This window comes from Cherax quadricarinatus, chromosome 3 (assembly GCF_038502225.1).
Source record: "Cherax quadricarinatus isolate ZL_2023a chromosome 3, ASM3850222v1, whole genome shotgun sequence".
NCBI lineage: Eukaryota > Metazoa > Arthropoda > Malacostraca > Decapoda > Parastacidae > Cherax > Cherax quadricarinatus.
Genome location: NC_091294.1, coordinates 74,720,788 through 74,748,709, shown reverse-complemented (window position 1 = coordinate 74,748,709; position 27,922 = coordinate 74,720,788). Strand labels below are relative to the sequence as shown.

General features: G+C 40.4%; 1 protein-coding gene across 4 annotated transcripts in view; it reads left to right on the top strand.

Annotated features, from left to right (window-relative positions):
- The window catches only part of SLO2 (slowpoke 2), a gene marked incomplete at its 3' end in the record, with an annotated part of 260,978 nt that overhangs the window by 1,298 nt on the left and 231,758 nt on the right, over positions 1-27,922 (top strand). For all 4 annotated transcript variants that reach the window (XM_070092471.1, XM_070092465.1, XM_070092460.1 and 1 more), the window contains 1 exon segment: positions 20,684-20,767. In XM_070092471.1, the coding sequence (XP_069948572.1) occupies positions 20,762-20,767 (6 nt within the window).

Here is a 27,922-nt window from a genome sequence, read left to right as displayed (position 1 = left end):
TCAAGTGTGGGTTCCAAACAGGTGCTGCATACTCCAATATGGGCCTGAAGTACACGGTGTATAGTGTCTTGTACGATTCCTTACCAAGGTATCGGAAAGCTATTCTCAGGTTTGCCAGGCGCCCATATGCTGCAGCAGTTATCTGGTTGATGTGTGTTTCCAGATACGTGCTCGGTGTTATACTCACCCCAAGATCTTTCTCCTTGAGCGAGGTTTACAGACATCGGCCTCCTAGCCTATACTCCGACTTTGGTCTTCTTTGCCCTTCCCCGATCTTCATGACTTTGCATTTGGCGGGGTTAAATTAGAGAAGCCAGTTGCTGGATCAGATGTGCAGCCTGTCCAGTTCTCTTTGAAGTCCTACCTGATCCTCATTAACTTCACATCATCTGCGAACAGGGACACTTCTGAGTCTAACCCTTCCATCATGTCATTCACATATACCAGAAATAGCATTGTGACGAGCGGGGTCCCTGTGGGATCCCGCTCGCCACATTGTTAACAGGTGCCCTCTGTGATACCTCATCACGTACCAAGACTCGTTGTTGCCTCCCTGTCAGGTATTCTCTGATCCATTGCAGTTCCCTTCCTGTTATACGCGCCTGATCCTCTAGCTTCTGCACCAATTTCCTGTGAAGAACTGTGTGGAAGACCTTCTTGCAGTCCAGGAAGATGCAATCAATCCACCCCTCTCTCTCGTGTCTTCTGTTACTTTATCATAAAACTCCAGTAGGTTTGTGACACAGGATTTACCTTCCATGAATCCGTGCTGATGGCGTTTATACTCTTGTTCCGTTCCAGGTGCTCCACCACTCTCCTCCTGATAATCTTCTCCATTGCTTTGCATACTATACACGTCAGTGACACATGTCTATAATTTAGTGAGTCTTTTCTGTCTCCTTTTTTAAATATGGGAAATACATTTGCCGTCTTCCATACCTCAGGTAGGTGCCCAGTTTCAAGAGATGTGTGTATGCGTGTGTGTGTGTGTGTGTGTGTGTGTGTGTGTGTGTGTGTGTGTGTGTGTGTGTGTGTGTGTGTGTGCTCACCTATTTGTATTCACCTATTTGTGGTTCCAGGGGTCGAGTCATAGCTCCTGACCCCGCCTCTTCGCTGAGAGCTACTAGGTCCTCTCTCTCCCTGCCCCATGAGCTCTATCATACCTCGCCTTAAAACTATGTATGGTTCCCGCCTCCACTACGTCACTTTCTAGGCTATTCCACGGCCTGACTACTCTATGACTGAGGAAATACTTCCTAACATCCCTTTGATTCATCTGAGTCTTCAACTTCCAATTGTGACCTCTTGTGTCTGTGTCCCTTCTCTGGAACATCCCGTCTTTGTCCACCTTGTCTATTCCGCGCAGTATTTTATATGTCGTTATCCTGTCTCTCCTGACCCTCCTGTCCTCCAGTGTCGTCAGGCCGATTTCCCTCAACCTTTCTTCGTAGGACAATCCCCGTAGCTCTGGGACTAGTCTTGTTGCAAACGTTTGGACTTTCTCTAATTTCTTGACGTGCTTGACTAGGTGTAGATTCCAAACTGGTGCTGCATACTCCTGTATGGGCCTGACGTAAATGGTATACAGAGTCTTGAACGAATCCTTTCTGAGGTATCGGAACGCTATCCGTAGGTTTGCCAGGCGCCCGTATGCTGCAGCAGTTATCTGATTGATGTGCGCCTCAGGAGATATGCTCGGTGTTACACTCACCCCCAGATCTTTTTCCTTGAGTGAGGTTTGCAGTCTTTGGCCATCTAAACTATATTGTGTCTGCGATCTTCTTTGCCCTTCCCCAATCTTCATGACTTTGCATTTGGCAGGGTTAAACTCAAGGAGCCAGTTGCTGGACCAGGCTTGTAGCCTGTCCAGGTCTCTTTGTAGTCCTGCCTGATCCTCATCCGATTTGATTCTTCTCATTAGCTTCACATCATCTGCAAACAAGGACACTTCTGGGTCTATCCCTTCCGTTATATCGTTCACATATACCAAGAACAGCAAAGGTCCTAGGACTGACCCCTGTGGAACCTCGCTTGTCACAGGCGCAAACTCTGACACCTCGTCACCTACCATGACTCGTTGTTGCCTCCCTGTCATGTATTCTCTGACCCATTGCAGTGCCTTTCCTGTTATGTGTGCCTGATCCTCTAGCTTTTGCAGTAACCTCTTGTGAGGAACTGTGTCGAAGGCCTTCTTGCGTGTGTGTGTGTGTGTGTGTGTGTGTGTTTGTGGTTGTGTGGGAGTGTGTGTGTGTCTTCGTGTGGGTGTACGTGGGTGTATGTGTGTGTGTGTGTACTCACCTAGTTGTGGTTGCAGGGGTCGAGTTACGCGTGTGTGTGTGTGTGTAGACGAGAGAGAGAGAGAGAGAGAGAGAGAGAGAGAGAGAGAGAGAGAGAGAGAGAGAGAGAGAGAGAGAGAGAGAGAGAGAGAGAGAGAGAGAGAGAGAGAGAGAGAATACATAAAAAACAAGAGTGAGCGAGAAAGTATTCTTATATGTCATAATATATCGTTTTCTTACATTAAGTCATGAGTTTATAACACATTGCAACAAATGGTATCAACAAACAAGCAATATGTATCATTCAACGTAGGACTTTCAATGGAGGAGAGGGAGGGTGGACCCCAGAAGGTCGTAAGTCAGGGGGTCAAACGTCAGACGTCAGACACAGACGTCAGGGTTCACACATCAGACATAGATGTCAGGGGTCAGAGGTCAGGAATGATGCAGCTTACAACAGCATCAATAACCAGAAATGTGATGATATATTTTACAGTAGTACCAACACAACACCAGTAGTGCCAACACAACACCAGTAGTGCCAACACAACACCAGTAGTGCCAACACAACACCAGTAGTGCCAACACAACACCAGTAGTGCCAACACAACACCAGTAGTGCCAACACAACACCAGTAGTGCCAACACAACACTAGTAGTGCCAACACAACACCAGTAGTTCCAACACAACACTAGTAGTGCCAACACAGCATCAGTAGTGCCAACACAACACCAGTAGTGCCAACACAACACCAGTAGTGCCAACACAACACCAGTAGTTCCAACACAACACTAGTAGTGCCAACACAGCATCAGTAGTGCCAACACAACACCAGTAGTGCCAACACAACACCAGTGGTGCCAACACACCAGTAGTGCCAACACACCAGTAGTGACAACACAACACCAAGAGTACCAACACAAAACCAATAGTGTCAACACAACACCAGTAGTACCAACACAACACTAGTAGTGCCAACACAACACCAGTAGTGCCAACACAACACCAGTAGTGCCAACACAACACCAGTAGTGCCAACACAACACCAGTAGTGCCAACACAACACCAGTAGTGCCAACACAACACCAGTAGTGCAACACAACACCAGTAGTCACAACACAACACCAGTAGTGCCAACACAACACCAGTAGTGCCAACACTCCAATAGTGCCAACACACTAGTAGTGCCAACACAACACCAGTAGTGCCAACACAACACCAATGGTACCAACAAAAAACCAATAGTGCCAACACAACACCAGTAGTACCAACACAACACTAGTAGTGCCAACACAACACCAGTAGTCCCAACACAACACCAGTAGTGCGAACACAGCACCAGTAGTTCCAACACAGCACCAGTAGTTCCAACACAACGCCAGTAGTGCCAACACAGCACCAGTAGTGCCAACACAACACCAGTAGTGCCAACACAACACCAGTAGTGCTAGCGCACCAGTAGTGCCAACACACCAGTAGTGCCAGCGCAACACTAGTAGTGCCAACACAACACCAATAGTACCTACACAACACCAGTAGTGCCAACACAACACCAATAGTACCTACACAACACCAGTAGTGCCAGAACAACACCAGTAGTGCCAAAACAATACCAGTAGTTCCAACACATCACCAGTAGTGCCAACACAACACCAGCAGTCCCAACACAACACCAGTAGTTCCAACATAACACCAGTAGTGCCAACACATCACCAGTAGTGCCAACACAACCCCAGTAGTGCCAATAAAACACCAGTAGTGTCAACACAACACCAGTAGTGCCAATGCAACACCAGTAGTGCCACCACAACACACCAGTGCCAACACAACACCAATAGTGCCAACACAACACCAGTAGTGCCAACACAATACCATTAGTGCCACCTCAACACAGTAGTGCCAACATTACACCAATAGTTCCACCACAACACAGTAGTGACAACACAACACCAATAGTACGACCACAACACAGTAGTGCCAACACAACACCAATAGTGCCAAGACAACAACAGTAGTGCTAACACAACACCAGTAGTGCCAGCATAATACAAGTGATACCAGCAGAACACCAGTAATGACAATAAACATCAGTGGTGCCAACACATCACCAGTAGTGCCAACACAACACAACACCAGTAGTGCCAACACAACACCAGTAGTGGCAACACAACACCAGTAGTGCCAACACAACACCAATAGTGCCAACTCAACACCAGTGGTGCCAACACAACACCAATAGTGCCTACACAGCAGCAGTAGTGCCAACACACAACACCAGTAGTGTCAACACAATACCAGTGGTGCCTACACAGCAACAGTATTGCCAACACAACACAGCACAAGTAATGTCAACATAACTACACCAACGGTACCAAGAGCAGTACCAACAGTAGTGCCAACACAACACGAGTAGTGCCAACATAATACCAGTGATACCAGCACAATACCAGTAATGCCAACACAACACCAGTGGTGCCTACACAGCAACAGTATTGCCAGTACAACACAACACTAGTATTGTCAACGTAACTACACCAATAGTACCAACAGGAGTACCAACAGTAGTGCCAGCAGTAGTGCTAACACAATAAAGTGACAAAGAGTGCCACAATCCTTCCTCCCCTCTCCTTGAGACGAGTAAATCCTTCAGTTGATATTCTTAATGCTATCCTGACTGCCTGCCTCCCATCCAATGTGGTGATGCTCTCTCTCTCTCTCTCTCTCTCTCTCTCTCTCTCTCTCTCTCTCTCTCTCTCTCTCTCTCTCTCTCTCTCTCTCTCTCTCTCTCTCTCTCTCTCTCTCTCTCTCTCTTTACATAGGGTTTCACGAGGTTAAGTTAAAGGATCCTTAATATATTTACATGCTAAGAACTGTTACCTATATAAGCTCGATTTAAAACACTCTCCCTGTTTTCATTCCTGTAGTGGCCAAAGGAAGTGGACAATAACAGAAGAGGCTTCTACTTTTCTATACTCGTGTAATACATCTAGATAATATAAGAAAACCGCTACTCTAGATACATATTAATAGCTTTTTCTAGGTAAATATCCCCAGAGTGAACTCTCAACATCTATCTGCTCCACATACGCTCTCCCTCTTCCTTTCTTCCTTCCTTCTGTCATTCTTTCTCCTTCTCCCCCATTTCGTTTATTAGACATTTAACTTCACTTCCCCTCTAGTGTGGCCTCATCTCTAACTCCTTTTCCCTCGTTTACCTCCCCTCAGGACACTTACGGTGTCCATTATCGTCTTAATTACCCTAATATTCCTAGATGCTCACAGAGCAATACCATCAAAACGAAAAGAGTTCCTCCTATCTAACACGCTCACGCATACTTGCGTGAGCGTGTTAGATAGGAGTGAATGGAGACGAATGGTTTTTGGGATATGACGAGCTGTTGGAGTGTGAGCAGGGTAGTATTTTATGATGGGATTCACGGAAACTGGTTAGCTGGACTTGAGTCCTGGAAGTGGAAAGTACAGTGTATGTTATATTTAAAGACAAAATACATTCTCCAAACATATATATATATATATATATATATATATATATATATATATATATATATATATATATATATATATATATATATATATATATATATATATATATATATATGTATATATATATATATATATATATATATATATATATATATATATATATATATATATATATATATATATATATATATATATATATATATATATATATATATATTCCATCCATCCTTATAAACTTACACTAAATAATCTTACTAAAAAAACATAAATTATCAAAAAATTAACTACAAAAAAATAATATTTTCAGAGACAGAGATTTTTGCCTTAAATTTTTTTCTCCTTCCTTCAGTAGTCTTTGATGTCTGTGTTGAGGCACAGAGTCTGTGTTGAGGCACAGAGTCTGTGTTGAGGCACAGAGTCTGTGTTGAGGCACAGAGTCTGTGTTGAGGCACAGAGTCTGTGTTGAGGCACAGAGTCTGTGTTGAGGCACAGAGTCTGTGTTGAGGCACAGAGTCTGTGTTGAGGCACAGAGTCTGTGTTGAGGCACAGAGTCTGTGTTGAGGCACAGAGTCTGTGTTGAGGCACAGAGTCTGTGTTGAGGCACAGAGTCTGTGTTGAGGAACAGAGTCTGTGTTGAGGCACAGAGTCTGTGTTGAGGCACAGAGTCTGTGTTGAGGCACAGAGTCTGTGTTGAGGCACAGAGTCTGTGTTGAGGAACAGAGTCTGTGTTGAGGCACAGAGTCTGTGTTGAGGCACAGAGTTTGTGTTGAGGCACAGACTCTGTGTTGAGGCACAGAGTCTGTGTTGAGGCACAGAGTCTGTGTTCTGACCTCATCTAGCTGAAGGACTGTGGTGGGAGCTTCTGATGCGAGGAACTGGATCTGACCCTCGCAGTACCCTTACTAGTTAGCGATTCACTCTGAATGTTAATAAAATATATATGTAATGAAATTAATAGTAATAATGATACTATTCATATTAATATAATAATTAATTTTTTAATAATAATATTAATAATAAAGTTAATAAAAAGAAAATTAATAATAATAATAATAATAATAATAATAATAATAATAATAATAATAATAATAATAATAATAATAATAATAATAATAACAAATATTAAGTATAAGTAATATGAGGTAAGAAGGAGACTTGTTGCAGTAGATCAACACACACTCACACACACACACACACACACACACACACACACACGCACACACACACACACAAACACACACACACACACACACACACACACACACACACACACACGGAAGAGTACAAGAAGGTGTTCCTAGACAGAGACAGAACACAATCAGAACGACAGCAGCTGAGGGAGAGGACAAAAAAGCGAAAGGAGCTAGGAAAAGAGACAAGGATGGAACCAGCAGAGGTTAGTCAGAGCAGAACAGAACAGCAAGGGCAAGCACACACACAACAATTCTCAGAACCATACAACCTATCACACCATCCCAACACACACTACAATCCATACCCACAGCCTCCACCCAACACCGAGCTATAGAATCCCACAGTATGCTACCAGGTCTCCCACCCTCACAGGCCCCCCAAACCACAGTGTTGGAAAGGAAACTGAAGGTATGGTACACAAACGCTGATGGAATTACAAGTAAGTGGGAGGAGTGGCATGAAAGAGTCAAAGAGGCATCACCGGACATCATAGCTCTCACAGAAACCAAGCTTACAGGTATGATAACAGATGCCATCTTTCCAATGGGATACCAAGTCCTGAGGAAAGACAGAGGGAACAGGGGGGGTGGAGGAGTGGCATTGCTGATCAAAAATCGCTGGAATTTTGATGAGCTGGAGAGAGGAGACAGCAGAGAAGAAAGTGATTACATAGCGGGAACGCTTCACTCTGGAGGTCCCAAGGTGGTAATAGCAGTGATGTATAACCCACCACAGAACAGCAGGAAGCCAAGGCAAGAGTACGACGAGAGCAATAGAGCGATGGTTGACACACTGGCTACAGTGGCCAGAAGAGCTCATGCATGCAGGGCAAAGCTCCTGATCAAGGGTGACTTTAACCACAAGGAGATCGAATGGGAGAACTTGGACCCGCATGGGAGCCAAGATACATGGAGGGCTAAGATGATGGAGGTGGTACTGGAAAACTTCATGTACCAACACGTAAGGGACACTACAAGAGAGAGAGGAGAGGATGAACCAGCAAGGCTGGACTTAGTATTCACCTTGAGTAGTGCAGATATCGAGGACATCACATGTGAAAGACCCCTTGGGGCCAGTGACCATGTGGTTTTAAGCTTCGAATACACAGTAGAGCTACAAGTGGAGGGAGAAGCAGGAAGACCAGAACGAATGAAGCCAAACTACAAGAAAGGGGACTACACAGGAATGAGGAACTTCCTGAACGGGGTTCAGTGGGACAGAGAACTCGCAGGGAAGCCAGTTAATGAGATGATGGAATATGTAGCAACAAAATGCAAGGAGGCTGAGGAGAGGTTTGTACCCAAGGGAAACAGGAATAATGAAAAAGCCGGGATGAGCACATGGTTTACCCAAAGGTGCAGGGAGACAAAAACCAAATGTGCTAGGGAATGGAAGAAATATAGAAGGCAAAGGACCCAGGAGAATAAGGAGAGCAGTCGTAGAGCCAGAAACGAATATGCACAGATACGAAGGGAGGCCCAAAGACAATATGAAAATGACATAGCAGCGAAAGTCAAATCTGACCCGAAACTGTTGAACAGCCACATCAGGAGGAAAACAACAGTCAAGGACCAGGTTATCAGGCTAAGGAAGGAAGGAGGAGAGACAACAAGAAATGACCGTGAAGTATGTGAGGAACTCAACAAGAGATTCAAAGAAGTGTTCACAGAGGAGACAGAAGGGGCTCCAGAAAGACGGAGAGGTGGGGCACACCACCATGTGCTGGACACAGTGCACACAACCGAGGAAGAAGTGAAGAGGCTTCTGAGTGAGCTAGATACCTCAAAGGCAATGGGGCCAGATAACATCTCCCCATGGGTATTGAGAGAGGGAGCAGGGGCGCTATGTGTACCCATAACAACAATATTCAATGCATCTATCGAAACAGGGAGATTGCCTGAGGCATGGAAGACAGCAAATGTAGTCCCATTCTTTAAAAAAGGAGACAGACATGAAGCATTAAACTACAGACCAGTGTCACTGACATGTATAGTATGCAAAATCATGGAGAAGATTATCAGGAGAAGAGTGGTGGAACACCTAGAAAGGAATGATCTCATCAACAGCAGCCAACATGGTTTCAGGGACGGGAAATCCTGCGTCACAAACCTACTGGAGTTCTATGACATGGTGACAGCAGTAAGACAAGAGAGACAGGGGTGGGTGGATTGCATTTTCTTGGACTGCAAGAAGGCTTTTGACACGGTACCACACAAGAGATTAGTGCAAAAACTGGAGGACCAAGCAGGGATAACAGGGAAGGCACTGCAATGGATCAGGGAATACTTGTCAGGAAGACAGCAGCGAGTAATGGTACGTGGCGAGGTGTCAGAATGGGCACCTGTGACCAGCGGGGTCCCACAGGGGTCAGTCCTAGAACCAGTGCTGTTTCTGGTATTTGTGAACGACATGACAGAAGGAATAAACTCCGAGGTGTCCCTGTTTGCAGATGACGTGAAGTTGATGAGAAGAGTTCATTCGATCGAAGACCCGGCAGAACTACAAAGGGATCTGGACAGGCTGCAGACCTGGTCCAGCAACTGGCTCCTGGAGTTCAATCCCACCAAGTGCAAAGTCATGAGGATTGGGGAAGGGCAAAGAAGACCGCAGACGGAGTACAGTCTAGGGGGCCAGAGACTACAAACATCACTCAAGGAAAAAGATCTTGGGGTGAGTATAACACCAGGCACATCTCCTGAAGCGCACATCAACCAAATAACTGCCGCAGCATATGGGCGCCTGGCAAACCTCAGAACAGCATTCCGACATCTTAATAAGGAATCGTTCAGGACCCTGTACACCGTGTACGTTAGGCCCATATTAGAGTATGCGGCACCAGTTTGGAACCCACACCTAGTTAAGCATGTAAAGAAACTAGAGAAAGTGCAAAGGTTTGCAACAAGACTAGTCCCAGAGTTAAGAGGTATGTCCTATGAGGAGAGGTTAAGGGAAATCAACCTGACGACACTGGAGGACAGGAGAGATAGGGGGGACATGATAACGACTTACAAAATACTGAGAGGAATTGACAAGGTGGACAAAGACAGGATATTCCAGAGACTGGATACAGCAACACGGGGACACAGTTGGAAGCTGAAGACACAGATGAATCAAAGGGATGTTAGGAAGTATTTCTTCAGCCACAGAGTAGACAGGAAGTGGAATAGTTTGGGAAACGATGTAGTGGAGGCAGGATCCATACATAGCTTTAAGCAGGGGTACGATAAAGCTCATGGTTCAGGGAGAGTGACCTAGTGGCGACCAGTGAAGAGGCGGGCCAGGAGCTTGGACTCGACCCCTGCAACCTCAACTAGGTGAGTACAACTAGGTGAGTACACACACACACACACACGCACACACACACACACACACACACACACACACACACACACTTCTATGTGTTTGTGTTATACCAGACAACATATCTCTTGAGCTTAAGCTTCCCACAGACATGAGCTGATGAACCTCTACATCCCAGCTGCATTGTTAACCTCTGTAGAGCATGACTTGCCTTTGCTAGTAGGCCCCCATCACTAGTGACGCCACCTCCAGCTGCTGCTCGGGTATGATTGTTGTACCCTCGTCTCTGTTTCATGATAACCAACACTACTGTATGTTACTTGATAACAAATACTACTATGTGTTACATGATAACAAACACTACTGTGTGTTACATGATAACAAACACTACTGTGTGTTACATGATAACAAACACTACTATGTGTTACATGATAGCAAACACTACTATGTGTTACATGATAGCAAACACTACTATGTGTTACATGATAACAAACACTACTATGTGTTACATGATAGCAAACACTACTGTGTGTTACATGATAACAAACACTACTGTGTGTTACATGATAACAAACACTACTATGTGTTACATGATAACAAACACTACTGTGTGTTACATGATAACAAACACTACTATGTGTTACATGATAACAAACACTACTATGTGTTACATGATAACAAACACTACTGTGTGTTACATGATAACAAACACTACTGTGTGTTACATGATAACAAACACTACTATGTGTTACATGATAGCAAACACTACTATGTGTTACATGATAACACTACTATGTGTTACATGATAACAAACACTACTATGTGTTACATGATAGCAAACACTACTGTGTGTTACATGATAACAAACACTACTGTGTGTTACATGATAACAAACACTACTATGTGTTACATGATAACAAACACTACTGTGTGTTACATGATAACAAACACTACTATGTGTTACATGATAACAAACACTACTATGTGTTACATGATAACAAACACTACTATGTGTTACATGATAACAACATGATAACACTACTATGTGTTACATGATAACAAACACTACATATGTGTTACATGATAGCAAACACTACTATGTGTTACATGACAAACACTACTATGCATGAACACTACTATGTGTTACATGATAACAAACACTACTATGTGTTACATGATAGCAAACACTACTATGTGTTACATGATAGCAAACACTACTATGTGTTACATGATAGCAAACACTACTATGTGTTACATGATAGCAAACACTACTATGTGTTACATGATAACAAACACTACTATGTGTTACATGATAACAACCACTACTATGTGTTACATGATAACAAACACTACTATGTGTTACATGATAACAACCACTACTATGTGTTACATGATAACAAACACTACTGTGTGTTACATGATAACAAACACTACTATGTGTTACATGATAACAAACACTACTATGTGTTACATGATAACACTACTATGTGTTACATAACAAACACCACTATGTGTTACATGATAGCACTACTATGTGTTACATGATAACAAACACTACTATGTGTTACATGATAACAAACACTACTATGTGTTACATGATAACAAACACTACTATGTGTTACATGATAACAACCACTATGTGTTACATGATAACAAACACTACTATGTGTTACATGATAACAAACACTACTATGTGTTACATGATAACAAACACTACTATGTGTTACATGATAACAAACACTACTGTGTGTTACATGATAACATTACTATGTGTTACATGATAACAAACACTACTGTGTGTTACATGATAACACTACTATGTGTTACATGATAACAAACACTACTATGTGTTACATGATAACAAACACTAGTATGTGTTACATGATAACACTACTATGTGTTACATGATAACAAACACTACTGTGTGTTACATGATAACACTACTATGTGTTACATGATAACAAACACTACTGTGTGTTACATGATAACACTACTATGTGTTACATGATAACAAACACTACTATGTGTTACATGATAACAAACACTACTATGTGTTACATGATAACAAACACTACTATGTGTTACATGATAACACTTGTATATGTTACATGATAACTACTGTACGATAACAAGCACTACTACATGATAACAAACACTACTATGTGTTACATGATAACAACCACAACTATGTGTTACATGATAACAAACATTACTATGTGTTACATGATAATGAACACTACTATGTGTTACATGATAACAAACACTACTGTGTGTTACATGATAACAAACACTACTGTGTGTTACATGATAACAAACACTACTGTATGTTACATGATAACAAACACTACCATGTGTTACATGATAACAAACACTACTATGTGTTACATGATAACAAACACTACTATGTGTTACATGATAAAAAACACTACTGTGTGTTACATGATAACAAACACTACTGTATGTTACATGATAACAATCACTGCCATGTGTTACATGATAAAAAAACTACTGTGTGTTACATGATAACAAACACTACTATGTGTTACATCATAACAAACACTACTATGTGTTACATGATAACAAACACTACTGTGTGTTGTTAGGTAAGACACATATGCAACAGTTAGGTATCTTTATTTCGAAACGTTTCGCCTACACAGTAGGCTTCTTCAGTCGAGTACAGAAAAGTTGATAGAAGCAGAAGAACTTGAAGACGATGTAATCAGTCCATCACCCTTAAAGTTTTGAGGTGGTCAGTCCCTCAGTCTGGAGAAGAGCATTGTTCCGTAGTCTGAAACAATATGGAGTTGAAGTGACAGGATGGAGCCTTATATAGCGCCAGGAGGTGAGACGTAGGTCACTAGCAGAAGTTGTTGGGAGGTCAGGTCCCTCTCAAATCCAGCCGTTCTCACTAGTAGAGGTTGTCGAAGTTGATTTCAGGTCTGTACCAAGTATTGTGTGCATATGTGTCTGACAGATTGAACAAAAATCGGTATTTTATACCATAGGTAATGTTCAATCTGTCAGACACTATGCAACACAAGGGTATCTTGGTACAGACCTGAAATCAACTTCGACAACCTCTACTAGTGAGAACGGCTGGATTTGAGAGGGACCTGACCTCCCAACATCTGCGTTCTTACTTCTACTAGTGACCTACGTCTCACCTCCTGGCGCTATATAAGGCTCCATCCTGTCACTTCAACTCCATATTGTTTCAGACTACGGAACAATGCTCTTCTCCAGACTGAGGGACTGACCACCTCAAAACTTTAAGGGTGATGGACTGATTACATCGTCTTCAAGTCTCTTCTGCTTCTATCAACTTTTCTGTACTCGACTGAAGAAGCCTACTGTGTAGGCGATACGTTTCGAAATAAAGATACCTAACTGTTGCATATGTGTCTTACCTAACAACCTGTCGGTATTTTATACCATTTTAATGTTCACTACTGTGTGTTACATGATAACAAGCACTACTATGTGTTACATGATAACAAGCACTACTGTGTGTTACATGTTAACACTACTATGTGTTACTTGATAACAAACACTACTATGTGTTACATGATAACAAACAATACTGTGTTACATGATAACACTACTATGTGTTACATGATAACAAACATTACTGTGTGTTACATGATAACAAGCACTACTATGTGTTACATGATAACAAACACTACTATGTGTTACATGATAACAAACACTACTATGTGTTACATGATAACAAACACTACTATGCGTTACATGATAAAAAACACTACTATGTGTTACATTATAACAAACACTACTATGTGTTACAGGATAACAAACACTACTGTGTGTTACATGATAACAAACACTACTGTGTGTTACATGATAAACACTACTATGTGTTACATGATAACAAACACTACTATGTGTTACATGATAAACACTACTATGTGTTACATGATAACAAACACTACTATGTGTTACATGATAACAAACACTACTGTGTGTTACATGATAACAAACACTACTGTGTGTTACATGATAACAAACACTACTATGTGTTACATGATAACAAACACTACTGTGTGTTACATGATAACAAACACTACTGTCTTACATGTTAACAAACACAACTATGTGTTACATGATAACAAACACTACTATGTGTTACATGATAACAAACACTGCTATGTGTTACATGATAACAAACACTACTGAGTTACATGATAACACTACTATGTGTTACATGATAACAAACACTGCTGTGTGTTACATGATAACAAACACTACTGTGTGTTACATGATAATAAACACTACTGTGTGTTACATGATAACAAACACTACTGTGTGTTACATGATAACAAACACTACTATGTGTTACATGATAACAAACACTACTATGTGTTACATGATAACAAACATTACTATGTGTTACATGATAACAAACATTACTGTGTGTTACATGATAACAAACACTACTGTGTGTTACATGATAACAAACACTACTGTGTGTTACATGATAACAAACACTACTATGTGTTACATGATAACAAACATTACTGTGTGTTACATGATAACAAACACTACTGAGTGTTATATGATAACAAACACTACTATGTGTTACATGATAACAAACACTACTATGTGTTACATGATAACACTACTATGTGTTACATGATAACAAACACTACTGTGTGTTACATGATAACAAGCACTACTATGTGTTACATGATAACAAGCACTATTGTGTGTTACATGATAACACTACTATGTGTTACTTGATAACAAACACTACTATGTGTTACATGATAAGAAACACTACTATGTGTTACATGATACCACTACTATGTGTTACATGATAACAAACACTACTGTGTGCTGCATGATAACAAGCACAATTATGTGTTACATGATAACAAACACTACTATGTGTTACATGATAACAAACACTACTATGTGTTACATGATAACAAACACTACTATGTGTTACATGATAACAAACACTACTATGTGTTACATGATAACAAACACTACTATGTGTTACATGATAACAAACACTACTATGTGTTACATGATAACAAACACTACTGTGTGTTACATGATAACAAACACTACTGTGTGTTACATGATAACAAACACTACTATGTGTTACATGATAACAAACACTACTGTGTGTTACATGATAACAAACACTACTGTCTTACATGTTAACAAACACAACTATGTGTTACATGATAACAAACACTGCTATGTGTTACATGATAACAAACACTACTGTGTTACATGATAACACTACTATGTGTTACATGATAACAAACACTACTGTGTGTTACATGATAACAAACACTACTGTGTGTTACATGATAATAAACACTACTGTGTGTTACATGATAACAAACACTACACTGTGGTACATGATAACAAACACTACTATGTGTTACATGATAACAAACACTACTATGTGTTACATGATAACAAACATTACTATGTGTTACATGATAACAAACACTACTGTGTGTTACATGATAACAAACACTACTGTCTTACATGTTAACAAACACAACTATGTGTTACATGATAACAAACACTGCTATGTGTTACATGATAACAAACACTACTGTGTTACATGATAACACTACTATGTGTTACATGATAACAAACACTACTGTGTGTTACATGATAACAAACACTACACTGTGTTACATGATAACAAACACTACTATGTGTTACATGATAACAAACACTACTATGTGTTACATGATAACAAACACTACTATGTGTTACATGATAACAAACACTACTGTGTGTTACATGATAACAAACACTACTATGTGTTACATGATAACAAACATTACTGTGTGTTACATGATAACAAACACTACTGAGTGTTATATGATAACAAACACTACTATGTGTTACATGATAACAAACACTACTATGTGTTACATGATAACACTACTATGTGTTACATGATAACAAACACTACTGTGTGTTACATGATAACAAGCACTACTATGTGTTACATGATAACAAGCACAACTGTGTGTTACATGATAACACTACTATGTGTTACTTGATAACAAACACTACTATGTGTTACATGATAACAAACACTACTATGTGTTACATGGTAAAACTACTATGTGTTACATGATAACAAACACTACTGTGTGCTGCATGATAACAAGCACAATTATGTGTTACATGATAACAAACACTACTATGTGTTACATGATAACAAACGCTACTATGTGTTACATGATAACAAACACTACTATGTGTTACATGATAACAAACACTACTGTGTGTTACGTGATAACAAAGTCTACTGTGTGTTACATGATAACAAACACTACTGTGTGTTACATGATAACAAACACTACTGTGTGTTACATGATAACAAACACTACTGTGTGTTACATGATAACACTAATATGTGTTACATGATAACAAACACTACTATGTGTTACATGATAACAAACACTACTATGTGTTACATGATAACAAACACTACTATGTGTTACATGATAACAAACTCTACTATGTGTTACATGATAACAAGCACTACTGTGTGTTACATGATAACAAACTCTACTATGTGTTACATGATAACTCTGCTATGTGTTACATGATAACAAGCTCTACTGTGTGTTACATTATAACACTACTATGTGTTACATGATAACAAACACTACTGTGTGTTACATGATAACAAACTCTACTATGTGTTACATGATAACACTACTATGTGTTACATGATAACAAACACTACTGTGTGTTACATGATAACAAACACTACTGTGTGTTACATGATAACAAACACTACTGTGTGTTACATGATAACAAACACTACTGTGTGTTTCATGATAACACTACTATGTGTTACATGATAACGAACGCTACTATGTGTTACATGATAACACTACTATGTGTTACATGATAACACTACTGTGTGTTACATGATAACAAACACTACTATGTGTTACATGATAACTCTACTGTGTGTTACATGATAACACTACTATGTGTTACATGATAACACTACTGTGTGTTACATGATAACACTACTATGTGTTACATGATAACACTACTGTGTGTTACATGATAACACTACTATGTGTTACATGATAACAAGCACTACTATGTGTTACATGATAACACTACTGTGTGTTACATGATAACACTACTATGTGTTACATGATAACACTACTGTGTGTTACATGATAACAAACACTACTATGTGTTACATGATAACACTACTATGTGTTACATGATAAGACTACTGTGTGTTACATGATAACAAACACTACTATGTGTTACATGATAACAAACACTACTATGTGTTACATGATAACAAATACTACTATGTGTTACATGATAACAAGCACTACTGTGCGTTACATAACACTGCTATGTGTTACATGATTACAAACACTACTATGTGTTACATGATAACAAACAGTACTATGTGTTACATGATAACAAACACTGCTATGTGTTACATGATAACAAACACTACTATGTGGTACATGATAACAAACACTACTATGTGTTACATGATAACAAACACTGCTATGTGTTACATGATAACAAACACTACTATGTGTTACATGATAACAAACACTACTGTGTGTTACATGATAACAAACACTACTGTGTGTTACATGATAACAAACACTACTGTGTAATCAGGATAACTCTCGCTAACTAGTGTTGTTGTCAGCACCATTGAAAAAGTCATTACAGAGAGAGTGAATAACACAGCTGGAGAACACAAGCTTCCTGATAAACAATAACACAGCTGGAGAACACAAGCTTCCTGATAAACAATAACACAGCTGGAGAACACAAGCTTCCTGATAAACAATAACTCAGCTGAAGAACACAAGCTTCCTGATAAACAATAACACAGCTGGAGAACACAAGCTTCCTGATAAACAATAATACAGCTGGAGAACACAAGCTTCCTGATATACAATAACACAGCTGGAGAACACAAGCTTCCTGATAAACAATAACTCAGCTGAAGAACACAAGCTTCCTGATAAACAAAAACACAGCTGGAGAACACAAGCTTCCTCATAAACAATAACACAGCTGGAGAACACAAGCTTCCTGATAAACAATAACACAGCTGGAGAACACAAGCTTCCTGATAAACAATAACACAGCTTGAGAACACAAGCTTCCTGATAAACAATAACACAGCTTGAGAACACAAGCTTCCTGATAAACAATAACACAGCTGGAGAACACAAGCTTCCTGATAAACAATAACACAGCTGGAGAACACAAGCTTCCTGATAAACAATAACACAGCTTGAGAACACAAGCTTCCTGATAAACAATAACACAGCTGGAGAACACAAGCTTCCTGATAAACAATAACACAGCTGGAGAACACAAGCTTCCTGATAAACAATAACACAGCTGGAGAACACAAGCTTCCTGATAAACAATAACACAGCTTGAGAACACAAGCTTCCTGATAAACAATAACACAGCTGGAGAACACAAGCTTCCTGATAAACAATAACACAGCTTGAGAACACAAGCTTCCTGATAAACAATAACACAGCTGGAGAACACAAGCTTCCTGATGAACAATAACACAGCTGGAGAACACATTCTCTGTTATGTATTTTGAAGGTTAAAAAACAGATCTGGTCAGCTAAATAAATAATTTGGGAAAAATGTAGAGGAAACTATTGCAGTTTGTTTTAAAAGAAATTTGTCAGCAGTTATAATTGGTGAAATGTGCGTATGAATAATGAGAAAGGTAGGCGAGAGGGTCGAACCTTGGTTCTGAAATTAACTGTTCCAGAGACTCGAATCCCGCCCACCTTTCTCTTTATTTATCGACAGTAGTTCATTACGACTTAAATTTAATATATATATATATATATATATATATATATATATATATATATATATATATATATATATATATATATATATATATATATATATATATATATATATATATATATATATATATATACATATGTATATATATATATATATATATATATATATATATATATATATATATATATATATATATATATATATATATATATATATATATATATATATATATATGTATGTATATATTTATATATATATATATATATATATATATATATATATATATATATATATATATATATATATATATATATATATATATATATATATTGCACTGGTGGGGACTCGAACCCTTGATACTTTAATACGCCACCCAGGTAGCCTGCCAAATCCGAGACGTCCTTAACACTTAACCACCAGTGTCACTTACATCAGGTGCCCAGCAGCACTGGACACGTCACTCCTGATGCTCGCCATACGTGGTTATGGCGAGCTAAGAACTAATTTCATTTTCCTTACGTTTGGAATACCACTTACACAAGCCATTTACTTATCATCATTTGTAGTCACAGTGGTGGCCCATGCTAACCTCCCTATGGAGTATAAATATACTAGTTGCAATCTTATTGTAACCAGCTGACCCAGTGGCTAAATCACTGGCCAGGAGTTTTACCATCCACTTGCCATGGGTTCTAACCCCATCCGTTTGTTTAAGTATAACATTTATTTAGCATGTGTAACACATATTTTGCCTGCTGCATGAGAATTTTCTTCAGTATTGGTTTGTGTTAATTAGAAAAAGGTTTGAGTTGGTCAGTGTAGATGTCAGTTTTCCAGTTTTATTGAAACAACTGGCAAACTTCAAAAAAAAAATTACTTTTCGTATGATAACTTGTAAATACCTTACGCTGTTTTCTTCTAATCTTCAGAAGTCATAACTTGAGAATGTATCATGAGAACGGCTTCATACTTCAAGTGCTGCTGGTGCATTCTGGGGTATTCCTATCTGTAAAATATTCAGAGAATAACTCTTATAATGATTTTCAACCCTGAAAGCAGAAGGTTGGAGCTGGTGTTGGCTTGTGTGCCTATGGAGTTGTCCTTTCTATGAAAGAAAATAGGAAATTAGTTTCCCTATGATAATTTGCTTGTGCCTCTTCTAATTGTCTTTCAATAATCAGTGCTGATAGTAATTAAACTCAATCTCTACTATTTTTGTGCGTGCTTGAGGTACAGGCACCCATGGGATACATTTCTCGGTCGCATAGCGACCAAAACATATTTATTTTTGCCTATATTATTCTCCATGTGGGTAAAACACGATTAAATCTCCACTTTTGTAAATATGACTTCCGTGTTTTGGCCAGCTCAATATCTATTACATTGCAACTCAAAATACGTAAACAGAAAAAAAATTCTAAGCATTTATGATTAGGCACTTAATTTACACTACTTACATTTTGTGTGTATGATTGATGCAAGTGTTGAGTGTGACATCTGGAATGTGACACCTGGTCTCTGTTTCACCTGGTCTGTGTCTCACCTGGTTTCTGTGTCTCCATAGATATGTTGGTCACCACTCAGGAACCTCTTCGTACCAGTGTTCCTCAACTGCTGGCTCGCCAAACATGCGCTCGAGAATATGTTCGTAAGTACTCACATTCTTGTTATCACTTATGTTATCTTAATTTGTTATCATGTATGTAGTGTACAGTGTGTACTCACCTTGTAATTCTTATATGTTGTTATGTGTGTAGTATTTGTCGTGTACCCACTATTACGTGTTACATATATAGTATGTGTTGTATACTCTTTTTCTATACATGATAGGGTGTATGTGTATATTTCTACCCAAACCAAATCTGTGAGCCTTAATTTCTCTGCCTTAAACTTTGCATTGTTCACAATTAATTCTCTGGCGGGTGAATGTAGGGTGAATATACCTCTCCAATGTGCAATAATCGCGAATAAGCTATGCAAGATGCAAATAACCACGAGGGGAGTTGAATGATAGCTTTAGGCCTTTCGTGTTGCAATCAACATATCAGGAGCTTGCGGTGTTGCAGAAATGAGCAGGAAGTCCAGGCAGATTAGTTCAGAGGAACGTTGTAGCTCCATGTGTAGTAGGGATGCATTCATCTGTGTCACACTTACGTATTGATAAGTGCAAATTGTGGTATATAATGCTTATTACATCTGAATGTTTAAGTAAAATCTGTTATTATTGATGTTTTGAGTGTGGGGGTGAATTTTGCTTCTTGATGTGGTTTTGTTTCTGGGATCACTTGTGATGCTCGAAACATCTTGAACTCTCTCTGATGTTTTATTCCCATCGGACTCAACCTTAGTCCTGAGCCTCACTGTTACTCTTCTGTTATTCCCTGTGAGTCTCCTGTTTCTCTCCTGTAACTCTTCTCCCTGTGATTCTCTTGTTACTCTCCTGTAACTCTCCTTCCTGTGATTCTCCTCCCTGTTACTCTCCTACCTGGGATTCTCCTGTTAATCTTCTCCCTGTTACTCTCCTACCTGTAATTCTCCTGTTAACCTTCCTGTTACTCTACTCCCTGTGATTCTCCTGTTAATCTCCCTGTTACTCTCCCACCCGTGATTTTCCTGTTAATCTCCCTGTTACACTTCTACCTGTGATTCTGCCTTATAGTCTCCTTCTACACTACAGTGCCAGGCCTCCTCAGATCTCGTAAGAACGTACAGATTTACGTGAACCAAATGGACTTGAACGAATCATTAACTTAATACTGAATTATAAGCCATCGAGTGAGGTTAGGAGATAGCAGTCAACACTGAGGTAATGTAGGAACATCTCTCTCTTGGTCATAACATCTCCAAGACATTTATATGAGAGGGGGGATCATTGAGTGCATTTTTTTGGCACTGGTAATGCGTTGTTTGGTTACCAGTTTTAACACAGCCTGGCTGTAAGACTTCCTACATTTGCTCATTTAGGAGGGCCAAAACAACGACGGTAAGTAGAGGAAGTAAGTATGTATGCTCACATGATGTTAAAGTGTGTCAGGAGCCAATCGTGACCTACGACTCATGTGTATATCTGTAAGTAGAAAAGTGCTCAAATATACTTACACACCACTTACACACAAACCTAAGAATAGCATTCCGACATTTCAATAAGGAATCGTTCAGAACCCTGTACACCGTGTATGTTAGGCCTGTGTTAGGCCTGTTTGGAACCCACACCTAGCCAAGCACGTAAAGAAATTAGACAAAGTGCAAAGGTTTGCAACAAGAATAGTCCGGGAGCTAAGGGGCATGTCCTATGATTAGAGACGAAGGAAAATCGACCTGACGACACTGGAGAACAGGCCTGCGCCTTATATGCTTAAGATCGGGGTCAAGGGTGGACCCTTGGCTACATTTTTGTATAAAGATGGTAATTAACACTTGAACGTGATTATTGATTGATCATTATGACACTTATGTCATGCGCCTTATATGCCGGAATACACGTTAATTTACCATAATGATACTTCTGTGGTGTGTCTTATATGCCGAAAAATGAGTAAATTTACCATTATGATACTTCAGTGGTGCGCCTTATATGCCGCGGAAAATATAGTAACAAGAAAAGTGGGGAAATTACTACTGGCTGCAGACAAGAAAGCAGAACCTCGGCCTTTTAATTCAGAGAATATACTGAACCTCGTTCTTTTAATTCAAAGAATATACTGAACCTCGGCTTTTTAATTCAGAGAATATACTGAACCTCGGCCTTTTAACTCAATGACAATACTGAACCTCGGCAATTTAATTCAGAGAATATACTGAACCTCGGCTTTTTAATTCAAAGACAATACTGAACCTCGACCTTTTAATTCAGAGAATATACTGAACCTCGGCCTTTTAATTCAAAGACAATACTGAACCTCGACCTTTTAATTCAGAGAATATACTGAACCTCGGCCTTTTAATTCAAAGACAATACTGAACCTCGGCCTTTAAATTCAGAGAATATACTGAACCTCGGCCTTTTAATTCAGAAAATATACTGAATCATTTTCCTATTCATTTCAGATTTCTTAAATAATTTCATTATAAGGACACAAATTGACTAATTAATGGAAGGTATCAGTACATTAATTTTAGTCACTGAAACAATACACAAATAACCCGCACATAGCAGGAGCTAAGGACGACGTTTCGGTCCGACTTGGACCATTTACAAGTCACACAGTGTACCAGCCAGTGATTGTACACTTGTACCAGCCAGTGATTGTGTTACAGTTGTACTAGCCAGTGATCGTGATAGTTGTACCAGCCAATGACTGTAGTACAGTTGTACCAGCCAGTGATTGTGGCACAGTTGTACCAGCCAGTGATTGTGGTACAGTTGTACCAGCCAATGACTGTAGCACAGTTGTACCAACCAGTGTTTGTGGTACAATTGTACCAGCCAGTGATTGTGGCACAGTTGAACGGGCAGTGATATGGCCTATGGCAGAAATACCGAGGAATGAATACAAACAGTGAATTTTAACAAGAACCTTGTGATGGTAAGTATTTGATTTCTTGAGAGAGAAAATCTTCAGTCTTCAGTCACAAAATGCGATCAGTGCGTTCTGAAAACCATCTGGCTACAAGTGGTCACAGGGAAGAGGAACCAAGTGGTCACAGGGAAGAAGAACCAAGTGGTCACAGAGAAGAGGAACCAAGTGGTCACAGGGAAGAAGAACCAAGTGGTCACAGAGAAGAGGAACCAAGTGGTCACAGGGAAGAAGAACCAAGTGGTCACAGGGAAGAGGAACCAAGTGGTCACAGGGAAGAAGAACCAAGTGGTCACAGAGAAGAGGAACCAAGTGGTCACAGAGAAGAGGAACCAAGTGGTCACAGAGAAGAGGAACCAAGTGGTCACAGAGAAGAGGAACCAAGTGGTCACAGAGAAGAGGAACCAAGTGGTCACAGAGAAGAGGAACCAAGTGGTCACAGGGAAGAGGAACCAAGTGGTCACAGGGAAGAAGAACCATGTGGTCACAGAGTAGAGGAACCAAGTGGTCACAGAGAAGAGGAACCAAGTGGTTACAGAGAATAGGAACCAAGTGATCACAGAGAAGAGGAACCAAGTGGTTACAGAGAAGAGGAAACAAGTGGACACAGAGAAGAGGAACCAAGTGGTCACAGAGAAGAGGAACCAAGTGATCACAGAGAAGAGGAAACAAGTGGACACAGGGAAGAGGAACCAAGTGGTCACAAGTAAGAGGAACCAAGTGGTCACAAGTAAGAGGAACCAAGTGGTCACAGAGTAGAGGAACCAAGTGGTCACAGGGAAGAGGAACCAAGTGGTCACAGAGAAGAGGAACCAAGTGGTCACAGAGAAGAGGAACCAAGTGGTCACAGAGAAGAGGAACCAAGTGGTCACAGAGAAGAGGAACCAAGTGGTCACACCAAGTGGTCACAGAGAAGAGGAACCAAGTGGTTACAGAGAAGAAGAACCAAGTGGTTACAGAGAAGAAGAACCAAGTGGTTACAGAGAAGAAGAACCAAGTGGTTACAGAGAAGAGGAACCAAGTGGACACAGAGAAGAGGAACCAAGTGGTTACAGAGAAGAGGAACCAAGTGGTCACAGAGAAGAGGAACCAAGTGGTCACAGAGAAGAGGAACCAAGTGGTCACAGAGAAGAGGAACCAAGTGGTTACAGAGAAGAGGAACCAAGTGGTCACAGAGAAGAGGAACCAAGTGGTCACAGAGAAGAGGAACCAAGTGGTTACAGAGAAGAGGAGCCAAGTGGACACAGAGAAGAGGAACCAAGTGGTTACAGAGAAGAGGAACCAAGTGGACACAGAGAAGAGGAGCCAAGTGGACACAGAGTAGAGGAACCAAGTGGTCACAGAGAAGAGGAGCCAAGTGGACACAGAGTAGAGGAACCAAGTGGTCACAGAGAAGAGGAACCAAGTGGACACAGAGTAGAGGAACCAAGTGGACACAGAGAAGAGGAACCAAGTGGTCACAGAGAAGAGGAGCCAAGTGGACACAGAGTAGAGGAACCAAGTGGACACAGAGAAGAGGAACCAAGTGGACACAGAGTAGAGGAACCAAGTGGTCACAGAGAAGAGGAACCAAGTGGTCACAGAGAAGAGGAGCCAAGTGGACACAGAGTAGAGGAACCAAGTGGACACAGAGAAGAGGAACCAAGTGGACACAGAGTAGAGGAACCAAGTGGTTGCAGAGAAGAGGAACCAAGTGGTCACAGAGAAGAGGAGCCAAGTGGACACAGAGTAGAGGAACCAAGTGGACACAGAGAAGAGGAACCAAGTGGACACAGAGTAGAGGAACCAAGTGGTTACAGAGAAGAGGAGCCAAGTGGACACAGAGAAGAGGAGCCAAGTGGTCACAGAGAAGAAGAATTCAGCCTAAATTAACATGAATATCAAATATCCTGTAAAAAAAATTAGCCGATAAGTTCCTTATAGTCTGTAGGAAATAAGAGTCCGTTGAGACTTGACCAACTTGTGCTAATTAACTTAAATAAGTTCCAGTAACAAATGAATCACAACCGTGTATGATGAATCACAACCGTGTATGATGAATCACAACCGTGTATGATGAATCACAACCGTGTATGATGAATCACAACCGTGTATGATGAATCACAACCGTGTATGATGAATCACAACCGTGTATGATGAATCACAACCGTGTATGATGAATCACAACCGTGTATGATGAATCACAACCGTGTATGATGAATCACAACCGTGTATGATGAATCACAACCGTGTATGATGGATGAATCACAACCGTGTATGATGAATCACAACCGTGTATGATGAATCACAACCGTGTATGATGAATCACAACCGTGTATGATGAATCACAACCGTGTATGATGAATCACAACCGTGTATGACGAATCACAACCGTGTATAATGAATCACAACCGTGTATGATGAATCACAACCGTGTATGATGAATCACAACCGTGTATGATGAATCACAACCGTGTATGATGAATCACAACCGTGTATGATGAATCACAACCGTGTATGATGAATCACAACCGTGTATGATGAATCACAACCGTGTATGACGAATCACAACCGTGTATAATGAATCACAACCGTGTATGATGAATCACAACCGTGTATGATGAATCACAACCGTGTATGATGAATCACAACCGTGTATGATGAATCACAACCGTGTATGATGAATCACAACCGTGTATGATGAATCACAACCGTGTATGATGAATCACAACCGTGTATGACGAATCACAACCGTGTATAATGAATCACAACCGTGTATGATGAATCACAACCGTGTATGATGAATCACAACCGTGTATGATGAATCACAACCGTGTATGATGAATAACAACCGTGTATGATGACTCACAACCGTGTATGACGAATCACAACCGTGTATAATGAATCACAACCGTGTATGATGAATCACAACCGTGTATGATGAATCACAACCGTGTATGATGAATCACAACCGTGTATGATGAATCACAACCGTGTATGATGAATCACAACCGTGTATGATGAATCACAACCGTGTATGATGAATCACAACCGTGTATGACGAATCACAACCGTGTATAATGAATCACAACCGTGTATGATGAATCACAACCGTGTATGATGAATCACAACCGTGTATGATGAATCACAACCGTGTATGATGAATCACAACCGTGTATGATGAATCACAACCGTGTATGATGAATCACAACCGTGTATGATGAATCACAACCGTGTATGATGAATCACAACCGTGTATGACGAATCACAACCGTGTATAATGAATCACAACCGTGTATGATGAATCACAACCGTGTATGATGAATCACAACCGTGTATGATGAATCACAACCGTGTATGATGAATCACAACCGTGTATGATGAATCACAACCGTGTATGATGAATCACAACCGTGTATGATGAATCACAACCGTGTATGATGAATCACAACCGTGTATGATGAATCACAACCGTGTATGATGAATCACAACCGTGTATGATGAATCACAACCGTGTATGATGAATCACAACCGTGTATGATGAATCACAACCGTGTATGATGAATCACAACCGTGTATGATGAATCACAACCGTGTATGATGAATCACAACCGTGTATGATGAATCACAACCGTGTATGATGAATCACAACAGTGTATGATGAATCACAACCGTGTATGATGAATCACAACCGTGTATGATGAATCACAACCGTGTATGATGAATCACAACCGTGTATGATGAATCACAACCGTGTATGATGGATGTGTTTTGTGCAGAATTTCAATCTCGTACTTATTCGGTAATACAAGAGAGCGCCATCTTGAACTACGGATGTGAAGCTCTGGGTGGTAAAATTATCCTCTCTGCACATTTCCAGCTGCGTACTGAGAGTAATGATGCAATAAGATCACAACAGGTGATATCAATGGGGCAGATACCATTCCCACGAGCCCTCCTGGGGAGGGGAAGATGGCAAACCAGAGGCCTAGCTTATCTCTACGAGCACCGTGAGAGCGGGCAATGGGACTAGGCCTGGGGACAGCTGCTCCCAGAAGCTGAGGAGGTCTTATACCTCCTCCCATGGGAGACATAGATCTCAGACACTCCCAAGACCCAGCCAAGGCCGGGTCACCACTTGTAAATAACCCAGGCCGGGAGAGCACCGACGAATCGAGGAGGAGGAGGAGGTGATATCGCAATTTACAAAGCAAGCACTGTGAATAACATGGTGAAATTCCTACTGCACTCGTGATTTTCATATATTATCGTGAGGAATCACGATAACTCTTGAAATTTCACTCTTT